At 48.1% G+C, this 16,626-nt stretch overlaps 2 protein-coding genes across 5 annotated transcripts in view; both read right to left on the bottom strand.

The window, feature by feature from the left end:
* RPRD2 (regulation of nuclear pre-mRNA domain containing 2) overlaps positions 1-16,626 on the bottom strand; it is a 206,048-nt gene that overhangs the window by 42,654 nt on the left and 146,768 nt on the right.
* The window catches only part of PIP5K1A (phosphatidylinositol-4-phosphate 5-kinase type 1 alpha), a 29,304-nt gene that overhangs the window by 2,868 nt on the left and 9,810 nt on the right, over positions 1-16,626 (bottom strand). For 2 of the 4 annotated variants that reach the window (XM_042441221.1, XM_042441223.1), the window contains exons 3-16: positions 15,344-15,430; positions 12,477-12,607; positions 12,042-12,159; positions 10,858-11,010; positions 9,734-10,033; positions 8,334-8,539; positions 7,248-7,331; positions 5,535-5,583; positions 5,290-5,374; positions 3,911-4,048; positions 3,159-3,288; positions 2,682-2,747; positions 1,844-1,913; positions 412-496 (exon numbers count right to left, since the gene is read on the bottom strand). In XM_042441221.1, coding sequence (XP_042297155.1) covers positions 458-496; positions 1,844-1,913; positions 2,682-2,747; positions 3,159-3,288; positions 3,911-4,048; positions 5,290-5,374; positions 5,535-5,583; positions 7,248-7,331; positions 8,334-8,539; positions 9,734-10,033; positions 10,858-11,010; positions 12,042-12,159; positions 12,477-12,607; positions 15,344-15,430 — 1,656 coding nt within the window. In that variant the 3' untranslated portion in view covers positions 412-457. The remainder of the gene's footprint in view (positions 1-411; positions 497-1,843; positions 1,914-2,681; positions 2,748-3,158; positions 3,289-3,910; positions 4,049-5,289; positions 5,375-5,534; positions 5,584-7,247; positions 7,332-8,333; positions 8,540-9,733; positions 10,034-10,857; positions 11,011-12,041; positions 12,160-12,476; positions 12,608-15,343; positions 15,431-16,626) is intronic. The other 2 variants (XM_042441220.1, XM_042441222.1) reach the window with 2 other exon arrangements.

Raw genomic sequence — 16,626 nt, 5'->3', positions numbered from 1 at the left:
ATTTTTCAGACCATCCTTTTTAAACATTAGGAGGAGCTGAGGGACCTGGTGGACAACTTCAGGGGCCACAAACATGGAGGTGTATCCACAGTCTTGGGGGCCGTCCTATGCCCACCGCTGCTTTTGAAAAGTTCCCTTTTTGGGGGGCTACAACTCCTAGAACCCCTCCCAAAGCCAATCCAAAGATAGGAAACTTTGCCAAGCTCTGTTTACAGCCAGAGACTAGGCAGTAGGTCTTTAGGCATAAAGGAAGGTGGCAGGGATCCCTTCAAGGTTTGAGGCCTGGTAACTCTGTGCAATGGTGCCCTTATGGGACTACACCGCAGCGACGTCATCCAAATAGGGCTCCTCTCCTTTTCCTGAAGCTAAGGCAGACTCTGGCATGGGTGGTTTAGGCAAGGGAACACTTACAAAGCTGATCTCTGTCTCTGGCAACTCTTCGAAGTGCTCCGTCAGCTCAGACGGCCTTCCTGGCGCGGAGGGTCCTGGAGAAGCACTGGAGGAAACAGAGAAGAAGGCATTTGTCTTTCTCTCATTTGTGGAGCATTCACACATTGCATAAGGGCCCCATCTGTGTTCAGCAGCGCTAACAGAGGGATGGTTGCGGCATAAGCAACAGCAGCCCCTAAAGCAGAAAGCTAGCAGATCACAGAGGAATAGTTAAAGAGGGAAGGTGTCCCGTCCACCCGAAAAACCTCAGGGTTGCCCCACCTCCACCTGGCTAGTGAGGTCCATTTGGACCCAATGGCATTCACCTCCCGGTTCAGATACCGACAGACTGGGCTCCATGCTTCCCCTCTGCTACACCTTTCCTTGAACCCCTGGCTTTCTGGAGAGTGCCTCTTTTTCCTGAATTACAGACTGGTACACTATGGTGAGAGTACAGGATTCATCTGGATGAATTATGGAAAGACCATTGCCGCAGTTCACTATGGCGTCTTGCTACAAGGAAATCTACCACCCGTGTCAAGCATTTGACCCCCTTTGGCTTCCAGATGGTGGGGTGAGAGCAGCATGGCTCACTTGCGCGACCCATCTCTTTTTAAGCTGCATGCAGCTTGTACCACACTAGGTTTTAGGAGTTAAAGAGGTTTGGAGGCAGAGAAGGGAGAGGAATACAGCTGGGCAAACGCTGCCTCTTCTAGCAGAGAGATGGCAGGATCTGTGACTAATGAAGGAGGTGGATATGCTTCTGGCCAAAATGGCACTGTGCCCATTCGTGACCTGAACATTTCAGTGCCGTCTAGACAAACACAGACAGCAGGTCTCCTGATATCCATCCCTGCCTCTTGGCAGAAACATCAGAAGGTAAGGAAAATGGGCATCTCCCGCAAGAAAGCCACTCCCGTGCCCCAATCACGCCAGTTTCCCTATCCTTCCCTCTTTCCTTAGTGCCTACGTGCCAGGCTTTGTCGGCTTAGCCAAGCTCAGCCTTCTGTGAGTTGTAGGCTAACAGATTGAGGAAGACCCAACGATTCAACTGCTAGCACCTCAATTGTTCCTTTCTCCACCCACACAATGATAGAAAGAGCCCCAAAGGCCTTGGCAGAACACCAGTTTGTGCCAGAGACCATATTCCAGTGGCTGGAGATTGCACAACCCATTGCCAGGCTAACCCTCCTCCAGTTGTGAAGTGGGATAGCTGGCCATGGCACCGTGCAGATCGCCAGGGCCTCATGCAGTCACCGCTTCCTGAAACCCGTTTCTAACTTTACCCAGCTCTGCGCACTGGATGCCAGGCCACTGACAGCCGGCAAGCGGTTTCTGAGCCCCTCAACACTATCGCTAAGGGGGCTCTGCGTGTCGGCTCCCTCTTGGTCTGTCTAGATTTGGTCTCACCTACTTGAAAGCATGCTGAGCTAGCTACCTCCGCAGATAAGTTGTCTGAACTGAGAAATTCTTCTCTCTCTGACCTATGTGGAAATCAAGAGACAGGCCCTCCATCATTGCACTGGAAACGCAAACCCCCGTTGCCTCCGATCTCCCCCTCCCCTGGTACTCTGCTTTGAAAAAGACCCGTTTTTCAAAGATTTTTAATATTTAGACCAGCGGCTCTCAACTTGTGGGTTGCGGCCCCTTTGGGGGTTGAACAACCCTTTCACGGGGCCACATAAGACGACTGGAAAACGCATATTTCCAATGGTCTTAGGAACTGAGACACTGCAGTTTTATGGCTGGGGGTCACCACAACATGAGGAACTGTATTAAAGGGTCGCAGCTTTAGGAAGGTTGAGAACCACTGATTTAGAGTAAAACACTCGTGGGCTAAATCTTTCAGTTACTCTAATGTGTGAATAAGCTTTTATTGGACCAAAAGGTTCTTTTCCTAGTACCATGGAAGAGTGGAGCCAACCCTTTCCGATCCTCCCACAAGGCCAACAACTCCCAGTATCCCTGGGCACTGCCTCAGGTCAATAACCGGATGCCATGGAAAGACCTTTTGATGGGAGTGTCTGGGTGTTGCCTGATATTTTTGGTTCAGCCGGCCTACCCAAAAGTACTTACCCCCAAACAAAAGGCTGTAAAGGATCCAGGGCCCTCAAATTTACAGAAGCACAAAAAGAAGAAGCTCAAAGCAGTGTAAAACCCAAGGGATTTCCAGAGTCCTTAACCCATCTCTGGTATAAATTAAATGCTGAAATCCTAGAGCACAAGCTGGTCTAGCCTATGTTTCCTCTCACCTAGCGGTGCAGGCGCTAAGGGCCGTCATGGTCGGAAACGGTTCTGGAACTATCTCTCCCTGAGACCTAAGTAGAGATGGGGATGGAGGAGGATTAAAAGCATTCTTCTTTTGCAAGGGGAGGAGAAGGAAAACCCATTGCCAATGAGGGTGGGCTTTGAGGCACCATCACTTGTTCATATTTCCAGGGAAAGTCAGAGGAAGGCAATAGTAGGCCTCTTCTCTTGCCATAAAAACCCTAAGCCAGAGTTGGCTTGAAAGGCACAGAAGAACTACTGATGTTCGCCTCAGAGGCAGGAAAAAAGAGGTCTTCTAGTAAAACCAAGCCTGCCTCCTCCTGCAAACAAGGCTGGATCTCTTGGTCATCTCCTTTTCAGAGAGTACCAATAGGTACCAATATAAGCAAAGCCTGGACTCACAAGAGAGTCATGCTTCGATGCGATTCTCCAGGCACCACCGGTGCTGAGTGGACGCTTACCTGTTGGCAGGTGAATTGTGGCCTCGGCTCCCTAGAGAGGAGTTGGACAAAGTGGTGGCAGCAGAGTCACTGTTGGCTTCCTCAACAGGTGGAGTCCGGGGGAGAAGGTCGGGGCGGCCCAGCTGGGAACCTGGAGGAAAGGAAGAGAAGAAGGGAAGGGGAAAGGAAAACAAGGAGGTCAGACTCAGCTGAAGAATAGCCAGGCGGTTAGGAGGTTTGGCCAAGGTGATTTCCAAAGGTTTCCCTCTGCCTCCCAAATTTAAGGGGACAGGTCTGGATAGTGAAGTTCAAAAGGAGCTGGTCATGTAAGTTCTTTTCAAGTCCCACTTCCATTTCATGGATGGCTACTAGAACTTCTCAGACTCCCCCCCTCCTTTAACAGCCCTCTTCTCAAAGTAGATTTCCATGAATCCCTGTGAATGAATCTGTGGGGAACAGACGCTTTGGTACAATAAAAAGTATGGATAATGCATAAAACAGTGACAAATTGATTTGTAAAATATCCATTGTCGCCAAAAGAACTGAGGAAAGGAAACCAAGACCAGGAATTGCCATGATGAGAAGTAGTCTTGCCTAAATGTCCCCCCCCCCCCCCGAGTTTCCCTCCAGGCCTTCACATCTCAACCATCTTTGCTTAGGGATTCTGGGAGTTGTTATCTATTACACTTTAAAAGGAAACATCCCAAAGATATCCGCACACCCCTTGCTTCTCCTTTCTGGGGATGGAGGGAGTTCCTGGGGAAGCTACCAACCTGGTTCGACCTCTGCCTCCATCGTGAACTGCACTTTGGATTCGCACAGGGCTTGCGCCTGCGAAGGGGGTCCGGCCTGGCCTGGTCGCCGAGGGGGTGCTGCGCCCGACCGGCTTTTTTTCGAAGGAGAAGATTTTACTTTAAAAAGAAGGGGGGAAAAACACAAAACACACTCACACCCCAGAAATAACTTTATTGGCAGCTTTTAACGATCCAGAAAAGAGAGGGCTACACAACCGAAGGACACAGACGGAATCCAAAATGCAAGATTCCCTTATAAAGTTAGCAGAATAATCACGTTTAATAGGACATTTCTGAAAACCTCACTATTGAAATATTCGGACACTTGGAACATGCCAAGTGCTGCTCTTAGTTTAGTTCCAAGAGTGGGCAAAGCAGTGGAACCTCTGGATGTTGTGGGAGTGCAGCTTCCAGCATTCTATGCCACTGGCTATGGTTGCTGGAGCTGATGGGAGTTGCAGTCACTTGGCCATGGAAACCCACTGGGTAACCTTGGGCAAGCCACACATTTTCTGCCTAAGAAAACCCTATGGCACAGGTTGACCTTATGGTCACCCTAAGCTGGAAATTTCTTGAAGGAGCACAGCAACTGATGCTGAGCTGGACTCTATACAGTGTACAGACTCACACAGAGTTATCTCTATGATGAGTGGGAATCATCTGGCCCAACTCCAACTCCCAGCAGCCCTATGCCAGTATAGCCAATGATAAGGAATTCTGGGAATCACAGTCCCATGACATCAAGATGGCTGAACAATCCCCACTCATGATAAAGAATAGAACAGAGATGGGGATTGTGTGTGGCTCCCCAGATGTGGGGAAATACAACCCTCATCCTCCCCCATTCCTGGCAAGGTTGGCTGGGGCTGACGGGAGCTGCAGTCCACACACAGCCCACCCCTGGCCAAGATTATGAAGCCAAGCTTCAAAAGTATGGACCTGGGAAGAATGTGTTTGGTCCAGTATGGAATCAGAGAATGAGGCTTGTGATGGTGGCGTGGAGAGCAAGAACAGCCTTTGCAGAATCAGATCAAAGGTGAGTCCGCCTCAGCATCCTGTTGGAGCCAAAAGGCCAAAGATCCTGGTAAAAGTGATGTGTGCAGGATGTTACATCTTCTCCTTGTATCCCTCCCCCTGAGATTCACATCTCCAGAAACTGTGCTTGTGTTAGTGAGTGCACATATTAGTGTGAATACAGAATGAGTCTCCCTCAAGGGGTTCTTTGGAACGTGTCGCCTAATTCTCTTTGAGGGGTCTTGTATTCTAAACTGATGTGGATTCAGCCACAAGGACGCCCTCAAAGGCTGGGAGGGTCACCCACCCACAAAGAATCTAGTATGTTAAAAACAGCAACTTACAAGGGATCTTCTTGAACACCACGTTGCACATGAAGCGCTGAAACCTTTCTGCATAGAAGCTGGGCCTGTGGACCGACACCGTGTCCTGTCAGATAACCATAAAACAGAGGCACACTCAGAGATAACCAGGGGCTAATGGAGAACAGTTCAGCTTGGAACAGATGAGAGTGCTATCTATCTATCTATCTATCTATCTGGAAAATCACTCAGGACCTCTTGGACAAGAGAGAGAACAACCTACTCACCCCATCATGAACAAGCGCTTTCCATGAATGCTCCAGCTTCTTAAGGAACCTGAAAGATTTGAAAGGGACGAACAGGTTAGTTTCCGATGCAGATTTTAAAGTAAGTCAAGGGGAGGTGGTCGGTTAGGAGAAGAAGCTGGAAAGGGTACACTTGGGATCCTTGCCCACAAGTTTTTTGCCGCTCTCGCCGGCAAAAAAGTGTGGCACCCTTCATTGACTTCATTTCACCAGCCCACTGCTCTAGCAATCCAGTGGAAAGCCAGCTTCTCTGCTTCAGGCAAACCTTGCTATAGTTTACTTCTTTCAACAGCCAGGTATGTTTCTGCTGAGCAGTGCGAAGAATCCTTTTCGCCAAAACTTGCCCATCAAACTCAAAGCTTGGAGACAATACCGTTTTAAACTGGTAACTTCTAGATTCCCCTCCAGTTGGCATAACAGGCTGGAGAATTTTGGAGTTATCTTCCAAAAAGGAGAGCTTCTTCCAAGGCATGATAAAGCGGCACTGAAACTATCTCAGCCGCACACAGTACCAGGCTTGGATCTCCAGATCCTGCCATGAAGACCACCTGGTCTATTCCTAGTTACCCTCACTGCTGTTTCTGCTTTTCAACTGCTGGATTTTTAAACCAGCTTTACTCCCTCAAAGACCAACGTGTCGTTTCCCCCGATGTGTTTTTCCAAGCAACACATCATACAGACATCCTTCTTTGTAGTTAAACTAGCTCCGCTTCCCAAGTGTGTGGTTAGCCGCCCTAGAAATGTCTGCAAAAAACAAGGTGATTATCCAGAATTCCTGGCCAGAGCAAGCCCCTGCCTGCTTGCTTTCTTCCCTCCCTAATCCCACAACGCATCCCTACCTGCACACTTTCCGTCTACGTTACAACCTCCTGCTACAACCTGAATCTGCAAGGACTTGCCTGGAACGGGCGTCTTGGGCAAGTTGAGCCACTTCCTGAGAGCAGGCATGTCCCCATCTTGTCTTCTGGGCTATGAGGAGGCCACTCTGGACTTCTAGATCCCTCCCCTCCACGGCCCAAATTGAAAGCATCCAAACAGACCAAGGTTGGAGGACTTGGGCCCAAGGAAACTGAAACACCTCAAGTCCTTAGGAAATGGCCAGAAACTGCCACATTACCCCAGAGCTTTCACTGGCTGGGAAAAAAGGATGTGGTTGTTTGCTTGCGTTCTAAATATAAGCTTAATGTTTTGTCTTTGTTTCAATTTGACAATTTAGTCACTGTGTTTGTTTTAACTGTTGTACACTGTTTTAAGTCCTGAACTGAGAAAAAGGCAGGGCATAAAAAACACAGTATTACTACTACTAGTAAAAAAGTTACGAGGTGCATCGTTTCAGATGGTGTGCTCTATTTCCATTTTCCAGTCTACTTCCATGCATAGTACTTATTATAGCTCTCAATCGGTCTAGCTTTATCAGCACAATTATTGATCAGTCCAGATTCGGAAATGTGAACTGCTTTCTTCCCAGTTTGGGGCTCAAGGTGGCTTAAAACACATATTTTTACTGGCTTGCAGAAAGATAATTAGGAGGATGCCAGTCTGGCCTCTCTGTGAAGGAGTTTCAGAAACTGGACTGATCGATGATTGTAATGATAAAGCTGGACAGATTGTTTAATGTGCTGCTTTTCCGAAGTGACTTACAACACGTGCGCAAACGCAACGCAGAGGGGCAGACCCAGCGCAAGGGCTTCCTACCTGTAAGACTGCAGGACGTCGATGATCCCCACATAGATCAGAAGCCTCTCTCCCCTGGCGTTCCGTGCAGGGATCCCTCCCATCCTAAACGAAAGATGGGAAGGAAGCCACAGAACAAGGACACGTGAGTTTGCCGGCGTCGTTCCAAACCAAGGGGCCGTTCCGTTCCTGGCTGCCTCTCCGCGATTCAGCCGCCGGCAGCCTGAGAGCCAGGCGCTGGGCTCACTTGCCGCCATGGGGCTGGCTGAGTTCCCACGCGTGTAGCAGCCTGAAAAACGCCTCGGAGCACAAAACAGCCCAGTCAACGGCTTCGGGAGGGGATTTCTTCTCCTCGCCTTAAGCTCTCAACATAAGGGCTTTGTGAGGCTTCCTTGTCGCTGCTGCTGTCTACCTTCCAATGGTTTCCAACATATGGCAACCTTACAGAAAACCTATCATGGCTCATGTGAAGATGGTTTCCACAATTCAGTGAAATCTAAACCCTGGTTTCCTAGAGTCCTAGTCCAACACATAAACCTCTACACCAGGTTTGCCCTGGCCTTCCTCTGAGGCTGAGTGGGTGTGACTTGTCTAAGGTCACTCAGGTGGTTTTCATAGGTGAGTGGAGATTTGAACCCTGGCCTCCCAGAGTCCGGGTCCAACACTCAAACCATTCTATCTTGTCTGCTCACAGGGAGCATCCCCAAGAGGATAAATATTCAGTTTGGTTTTAGAATGAGAAATGGGTCCCTCCTCCCTTCGGATGGGGTTCAATCTGTATTGAGAATCAAAGTTCAGAAATTTCAAAACCAAGAACTCTCTAAAATCATTTACTGGACAAATGAAAACTATAATTTTAACCCTTAGATACTCTGACTCTAAACAGCTGCTAAGGAAGGAAAACCTTACACAGGCCTAAACATGATGGGCTTTCTTTACTAATAAAATAACCATCTTTTCAGCTTACTGGGACTTCTCTGCACTTTCCGCTGGACCTCACACATCACCTTTATCACTTGGGTACCTGTGCCACTTGTTGGAAGTGGTCTTGTTTGCAAAACTGGGTCTGAACACACAGTCTGTTATAAAGAATCGCAACAGACTTACTGGTCGTCGGTTTCAATGGTGCCGCCTCGCCTGGCCTCGCCTTGGATGGACTCCATGGCCGTGGAGTACAAGGCCTTCTGGGCTGCTGGCCGGCGTGTGTCCGCTTGTGCCGCCCCGTCCACTACAGCCCGCTCCCGCTGAGCCAGGTCCAAGTTGTGGACTGCCACCAATAAACTATAATCCATGATTTTGAAGCTTTGCAAGACCTGAGGTGTCCACGTCGGGGAGAGGAGAGAAACAGAAAGGAAAGGGAATTAAAAAGAAAACCCAACAGCAAAGGTAGGACAGTCAGAAGCCAACACCTGACTTGACTTTGCAAAGACCTTCATGATGAGTTGTATTACTTTTAGCCAAACTGTGTAATTTTCATTTCCTACCTGCCCAGTCCTGAGGGCTTCTCCACTTTCCTAGCCAAGTTGTCTGTGTTGTTATGTGGCACACCCTGCTTCAAAAGGGCCTACAGTGACTGAACACTGGTGGCTTCTTTTTAAAAAGCATAAGTGCTTCTTTATTAACTGAGAGAGCAAACAGCTCCAAGTCACTCCAGAAAACAATCCAAGCTCCACACAGCAAGCAAAGAAATATCACCCTTCAGATCGATATAAATCAGAAGCCTCCCTTCGCCTGCCCCTGTGTTCAGATCTAAGCTAGCTGGTGATCAGTAACAAGGTCTTACTGGAGTTGGCAACCCAACAGGAGAATGTACACACAAACACACACATGCACATGGCTGCTCACCTGGCACCTAGTCTGTTTCATTCTAATCTGAGTTCAGTCCTTCACCCAGCATTGAGATTTACCAGGGAATCTCGGGCTCATGTTTCTCTTTCGAACTAACCTACCTTCTGCGGCCGTTTTGAAGACCAACTTGTGGGGAGAACCACACATGTTGCTGGCAAGCCTACTTGGAGGAAGGGAGGCATAGGAAACGAAAGCAGAATCAAGTCAGTCTCCATGTTTTATTGGAGGCAACAATCTGTGACCCAATCTGTTTTCTGCTGCCCCAGAGGATGGGGCACAAAGCAATGGATTCAAATTACAGCTGGTATCTGCTGGGGTTTGGTTACAGGACCCCCTGTGGACACCCAAATCCGTGGAAACTCAAGTCCCATTAAATAGGATGGCATAGTAAAATGGTGTCCCTTATATAAAAAGGGATAATCAAAGTCTGCCTTTTGGAATTTATATATATATTTGGAATATTTTCAAGCTGTGGATGGTTGAATCCAGGGATAAAGAATCCATGGATAAGGAAGGCAAACTGTACAAGAAAAGCTTGTGGTGGACTTTCCTTCTTTGGAGGCCTTTAAGCAGAGGTTGGATGGCCACCTCTCGAAAGTGCTTATGGTAGAGAACTGTCTTAGATGGTCTCTGCAGTCCCTTTGGAGGGCCCAACTTACCAAACAGTCCCTTTGCAGGGTCTTGCAGAGGGCAGTGTACATGTCAGCATCCAGGAAAAGCCCCTCAGAGACATCTTGCATGAAGTCCAGGTCCTTGAAGGTGGGGAAGACTTTATCACGCTCCTTCTGAGAGGCCCGGCGCTTGTAGGTCGAGCCCTTCAGGTCGTATTTCTGGTGCATGCGGACTGAGCGGGGCAGCAGGTTGTTCATCACCACAATCCGGATGTTCTTGCCCCCGGCCTGAACACAGTAGAGGCCATAGAATTTGGGCAGCAGCGTCCGGGGGTTTTGGTTCAAGTTCTGGAGAAAGCGGGAAGGAAGGAGACGGGAGGATGCTCAGAGCAGAACTTCAGGGCGACTTCAGTGGGAAACGAAAGAAGGGCTCGTCCAGATTAGCAACAAGACCTGGTTCAGTTGGCTATGTTTCATTTCACTTTGGGTTGTTTCTTCCCCTTTCCATACTTTTTAAAGCAATTTTTAAATCTATGGTCTCCTTTTCCTTATTAATTGTTTTAATGAAGAAAATTAACCCCACCAAACCCACACACAGCAAGAGAGACTTTGGATACCTTAAAATGAACAAGGAATCATCATTATTGCCCCCTGCCCCCTTTCTTCCCCCCATCTCTCACACATAAAGCAGTTTTGCTAAACAATGGACCAAAACAACAATGTCCCTGCCCCAAAGCAGGTCTCACCAACCCACTGGCCCCAGGGGGCAAGCCTTCAGGCTTAGAGTGTCTAATGGAGATTTTTTGGCAGAAATTCAAAGTCCACCCATCAGAGCCAGGCATGAAACAGAGCTGAAGAACATGGGTGCCTCTGAGTTTATGTTCAGCTCAGGAATTAGGTTAGGACTTGGATAGATGTGTGGATGCCCCCACAAAGACCTATTTCACACCAGGCACTCATACTGGAACTGCTTCTTTAATGCCCCCTGAGAAGTCCTACCTGTAGCATGTCTCTCAGGTAACGTCCATGTGCCGCAATCCTCCCAAGGTGAAGAGCCACTTTAGTTATGATTACCCTCATGATCAGCACCACTGATTATTTTAATGCAGCATTTCACCATGACATAAAAACCCACGGGCTTCGCCGCCCACTCCCTCTCTCAGCTGACTCACCATGTAGTAGCCTGGCAGCAGCTTCTGCAAGAACTCAGCCTCCTTGTGCTGAACTGTTTTGATGATGAACTCATCGTCACTGGAGACGTAGAAGATGGAGCCGCTGGCCCCAGAGTTCGACAGCTCAATGAGGGGCTCGCTGCAAAGGGAACACTGTAGTTGCAGGGAGGAGAGAGAGGGAAGAAAACACATAAGTAGAGGTCACCAACACTCCTGATTCACTTCCGAAAGGCTGGCTTCAAATCTGCAGAGTGATGGACAAGCAATCCCCTCCAGTTAATTTGGAGCAACCTCAACTCCCAGTATCTCAGCTAGTAGGCTGCTGCCCCAGAATATAATACACCAAGGATGGGGAAACTCTTTTGACCCAAGGGCTAAATTCCCTTTCAGTTGAAGGGCCACGCTTCAGTGGTGGAAGGAGTCAAAGGCAAAAGGACATGGCTAAAAATATCAGCATATTTTAGCTCAAGCTCTTATGGAAAAAGAACCAAGTCTCAAGAGAGGCATCCCAACCTTTTAGATGGGAGGAAAAGACCAGAGGATGTCAGGGGGAAGGGGGCCAGATTGGCAGCGCAGAAGGTCTGGATTTAGATATGGGGTTTGTCCCAGTTGTGTCAAAGTCCCACAGGAGGCATATGCTGGGATCCACAAACTAATTGCAAACCATTACATTTTATAACAAAGGTTTGGGGCTCACTCAGCATTCTTCCAGGCAGGGTGGAAAACACTTGCACTAGGAAGTGCCACATCCCAACCCAGACTCTGGGCTTGTCTGGGTCAGTGTTGCTGACTGTGATGTGGTTCCCCAGCATTTCAGACAAGATACACACATCCTTTCCTTTTCTCCCACGCTGGAGATGTAGGGGACCTAGAGTGCTTGGCTTCAACACTCCAGCCTCTCCCTGTGTTTTGTTCTGCTACAACGTATTCCCAAAATGTGCCCAACTGGGAACTACTCTTTTGTTGCCTCAACATGCTGCGTAGCCTCAACTTGGAAAAGTTACCTGTTTTTGGATTACATCTTGTTTAGTCTCTGAGTAGTAGCCCAAGGCCTGTGAGTTGCAATCAGCAGACTGGCCATTGAGGCAATTTGCCACTCCTCTTGGTGGCATGGTTCTGTAAACCTGATTCTCCCACAGCCTGAAAAGGAGCCACCAAGAGTTGGTTGTTTTGGCAGGACTTACCAGGTAGTCATCCGGCCGGATCCCAAAGAGCTCACGGAAATAGCGGAAGGCGACAGGGGCGTACGTCTTGAAGCGGAAGTCATTGTAGTGGTGGGCTGGGGTTAGGTTGCTGCCTTCGCTGGAGGGAAAGGAGAGAGGCTAGTAAGCAACTTATGTTTGTTTGTTGCTATTTCCATTTGCAACTTATAGCAACCCTAAGACAAAACTATCGTGGGGTTTTCTTGGCAAGATTTTCAGAGGAGGTTTGCCATTGCCTTCCCTGAAGCCGAGAGTGTGTGACTTGCTCATGGTCACCCAGTGGGTTTCATGGCTGAGCAGAAATCGAATCCTGGTCTTCAGAGCCCTAGTCCAACCCTCAAACTACTATGTCACGCTGGCTCTTATATACAGGCTTACAAAGAACAAATAAACCAAGGTTTATGTCAGAAGGCTCACCTGGGGAAGAAGATGCTTTCAACTACATAGAAATCTTGCATGAGGACATCTCGCTCGGGCTTGGTACTCAGGCTGCCCACGGTGTGGGTGATCCCGAGTTGGATGGCACCTTTGAGAGCTGAAGAAGTGGTCTGGGAAGAGGAAAGGAAAGAGCCAATGAGGTTAATGTATGCAGTGCAGATTTCATAGAAACCCCAGTGTGCAAGTGTGTGTGTGTGTGTGTGTGTGTAAAAGACTTGCTCTGCCCAGTTTCCTTGCAAACTCGGCTAAGAGCCCTGGTGTGGGATTTAAGATCACCTGGCCCAGTGATCTGCTGGCTTCAGAGAATGTGTTCAACTGCCATCATTTGTGCTGCCTAAGCTTTTGCTCATCGTGACCAGTGTCATCCCTTAACTCAGCCAAATTAGCCAGGCAAACAGGTTAGGTTTCCTTTATCAGAAGGAAGAGAGACAACTGTTCTTTTGGCAAAGTAAAGACGGCCTGAAGTCTGTTTTATGGAGGGGTTTTTTCAGCCACTGAGGGGCTAATGACCGGTGGGTTTCCTCCCTTTTGTAAAGCACTCACATTCTTAAATTCAACAGTGACGATATGCCAACTTATTTCAATTGTGCGTTTTGTATTTTTATCTACACTCATTTTTTTTTCAATCTTAATCTAAGGTGCTTGGAGAGAACATTTTGGAATACAAGTCAAAATGCTTTAAAGATAAAACCCAATATGTTGGGGGAAGGAGAAGGGTTTCCCTATCTGGTTGTCCGGCGGTGATTCTTGCTCTCCGTACAAGAGATCAGCCGAAAGCAAAGAATCTATTTGCAAACCTGCTTTAGAACTGTTCTTGAGAGAGATGATCTCTTTCTCTAACTATGTCACAAAACAGTTGGATCTGTACAGTCTTGAAGTGACTGCGTTAGGAGTGTAATGAGAGAGAAGAGTGAAGGAATGCCAGCAGTGTTTCCCCCACAGAAAGTGAGGCCTGTTTCTGCTCACTGGGGCAGGGAAATCCCCATCCTGGTTGTCTTCCGCATTCCCTTCCTCTCCTCCCTTGGGCCTCCTCGACGCAAGGACTCCCGAGAGCCGACAGATCACACTGCTTGGATCTCAGACAACTCAGGCCCACCCTGTGACCATATTGCAAGCCCTCCATTGTTTTCCTCCCCTTTGCTTTTAAACTCTGGAGATAAAGATCCAAGGCAGAAGCTGCTCTGCCTTTGGGGACTCTAGAATGCAGAGATAATGGTCAGGTGAGGGGCTTGCTTTCCTCTCCTGCTTCTTGCTGGGGGTAAAAGGAGAGATGGAACCGATGCTAAGCTCTGCCACTGCACTGGGGCAAGACGAAATCCAGTGCTGGATGGATGCAGAACTCATGGAATAAGAATCCAAACAGAAATGGTATCACTTCCAACAAGGAGAAGTGCACCATCTCCAATGTCAGAGAGGGGACCGCCTGCATTGCTTATGCCATCAGTCAACTCTTGACTTCCCAGTTTCCCCTGATTTCTGAAGCCAAGCAGAGTCAGGCCTGGTTAATACTTGTTAGTACAAGTCGACAGGCGTCTTGGAGGCACAGAGAGAAAGAGAGAGTAAAAACTGAAGCTGATTTCAGAAGCCTGAAGCTTCACTACCCCTCCAAATCTGGAGCTCAGGCTGCTACTGCCCTTTGTAACAGAGAGCGCTTTGGTTTCCACTCAAACTGGGAGATGTAACTTAATGTGTTCTAGGAAAGGGAGGGACCCAAAAAGTCCAGGGAGCCCTTCCGTCCCAGCGACACGCTTCAGTTCGGACTTACAAGCTGGGCCCGTGGGCGCAAGGTATGTGTGACATGCCGCCACTGCCAGAAAAGCAAATGCCACAACAAGCCGAGCCCCAGTGCCTCAGGGAAAGGAGGCGGACAGCAAACAACAGATCAGAGGGAAACAAGAAGTATCGCTCTCTGTCTCTTTCTCCAACACAGCAGTTCTGGTGAAATTCCAAAGAATCAGAAGCCAAGGCAACGGCAAAAAAAAGGGCAAAACACTACTACAACCTCAAGAAGAAATACTTCTAGCCTTATCTTCAAAGAAGCCAAGGCTGGTGTCGTGTCTCAATCACCACCAGGAGGAAGGAATTTGAACTCTCTTGAACAACAACAGCTCTCCCCTTGCTCTTCCCTCAAAAAAAGGCTTGAACTCATCGAAGACAGAGGGAATACAATTAATCATTACCAGAGTCTTCAAAAGCTGGCCACCTTTTGTCTCTGTTCCATTTCCAACCCCCACAAGATGGTAGGTCTGTCTGTCCCCGTCCCAGAGTCTTCAGTCAAAGGGTAAGGACTTTCCACCCCGGAGGCTGTCCACTTACGTCAAGAGACGGCCGTCGGAAGGAGCGGAGGGAGCCAGAGTCCATTTCATCCGGGTGTGGGGAAATGGGTCCAGAGGCAGAGCAAGGCAGGGCATCCCTGCTTGGCTCCAACTTAAGTTGGGTCCCAAGGGATTTCGCACTTAGCCGGCTAGGGTATGTTTCAAGAAGCCAAATAACCAAACAAATCCCAGCGAAACCCTCAACCAGCTAGGGTCTTTCATTTATGATGGAGCACGACAGCTCCTGGGGGAAAAAAGTGGAGTCTCTGGAAGAGAGATGCCCCAAAGAGAAATCCCCAGAATGGAACTTGACGACAGGCCTCCTGGGACCTTTGAATCTGGAGTGCCGGCTGGCCTGAACCCATCAAAAGCCGACTGTGAAGTTTGATGCTTCTTTGAATTGTTCTGGCCTTTTATGCTCAGTTGGATGACTCAGATGCTTCAGAATGCTGGGCGGAATCTACCTTTGAGGGAGGAGGAGGAGAAGACGCATGCGGAGGATGACGACAAGAGATGTAAAAGAGCACCTACCTTTTTGTATGTGGTTTCGCCAGTAGAATCCACCCCTCGGTGTCCCTTCCTGATGGTCTGTGAGGAATACCCAGAGGAGCCTGCCACCTTGAATCAAAAGGAAATCAATATAATTAATTAATACACTGCCTTTCTCCTAAGGCGGCTCACAGCACAAACATAAAGATGAAGGAAAAACAACCCAAAACATTTGCAGGGGTTTGAGCATTGGATTAAGATTCTGTGTGCCTGTTAATATTTATGCACTGCTATCTAGATATGTGGCCCTTGACAAAGAATGAGGAGAGGGCAGGTTTCTTCCCCAATAGGCTTACGATCAAGACAACACCATTGGGGATAAAACAAGAAAAGTGCAGGGAGTCAACAGGGAAGAATGTTCACTTCTTTATTTCATCATAAGGACAGGCTGCTGCCCCAAGAGGATTTCAATTTAAAAAATAGTCAGATAGGAAGAAACAGTGAGGAGAAAGGTGACAGATTCATAGACAGGCAAAGAAAAGCAACGGGACCGCTTCGGTTCCCATATCGATGCTTAACTGTAGTGTGTGTGAACCCAGACTAAGGTATGTGGGGACCGGCTTTCCCAACCTGGTGCCCTCCAGAACTGAGAACTGAGCTGGAAGAGGACTGAGTTAAGGGAGAAGGTTCACCAACAATCATCTTGTCGCACTTTGGAAGTGCTCAGATCATTGTCATGTTCAACAGTTAACCTCTTTGTTCTGAAATTCAACAGGGCATACAGGACCCATGCCTGCTTTCTCCACTGAGCCTATTATTAGGATTGCCCCTTGTTTAAGAACCAGAAAGCTTGTCCCTTACTGAACTGGCAAATGTCCCTTATTTTAAGGGAATCCCTTATTCGAAGGCTGAAAAACGCGTCTCTGACTGGGCTGGCAGGTATCACTATAACAGACGTCCCTTATTTGAGGGCAGAAAAGCTTTCCTTTATTATAAGGGATGTCCCCTATTTGAGGGTTGGAAAGCTTTTCCTTTCATATAGATTGAACAAGAGGCTTAAAAATCCTGTGTTTGGGGGTGTGGGCTCTTGATAACAACAAAAACATGTGCCACTGTATAACTTATGAATGCAGACAAAATATTAATTTTGCAGAAGAACACACAGCAAGGAGGACTGAACCCAAAAATGATGCAGTGGGGATAGCTATTCCTTCAACCAGACAGCAAGAAAAGAGTGGGTTCTGTCCTCCTTTGCTTTATGATGCATTGTTAATTGTGTCTGCTAAGGAAGAGACCAGTCCTTTGAGCAGCTTTAGAGCAACAAA

The sequence above is a fragment of the Sceloporus undulatus genome, chromosome 9 (assembly GCF_019175285.1).
Source record: "Sceloporus undulatus isolate JIND9_A2432 ecotype Alabama chromosome 9, SceUnd_v1.1, whole genome shotgun sequence".
Lineage (NCBI taxonomy): Eukaryota > Metazoa > Chordata > Lepidosauria > Squamata > Phrynosomatidae > Sceloporus > Sceloporus undulatus.
This window is presented reverse-complemented; position numbering and strand designations above follow the sequence as displayed.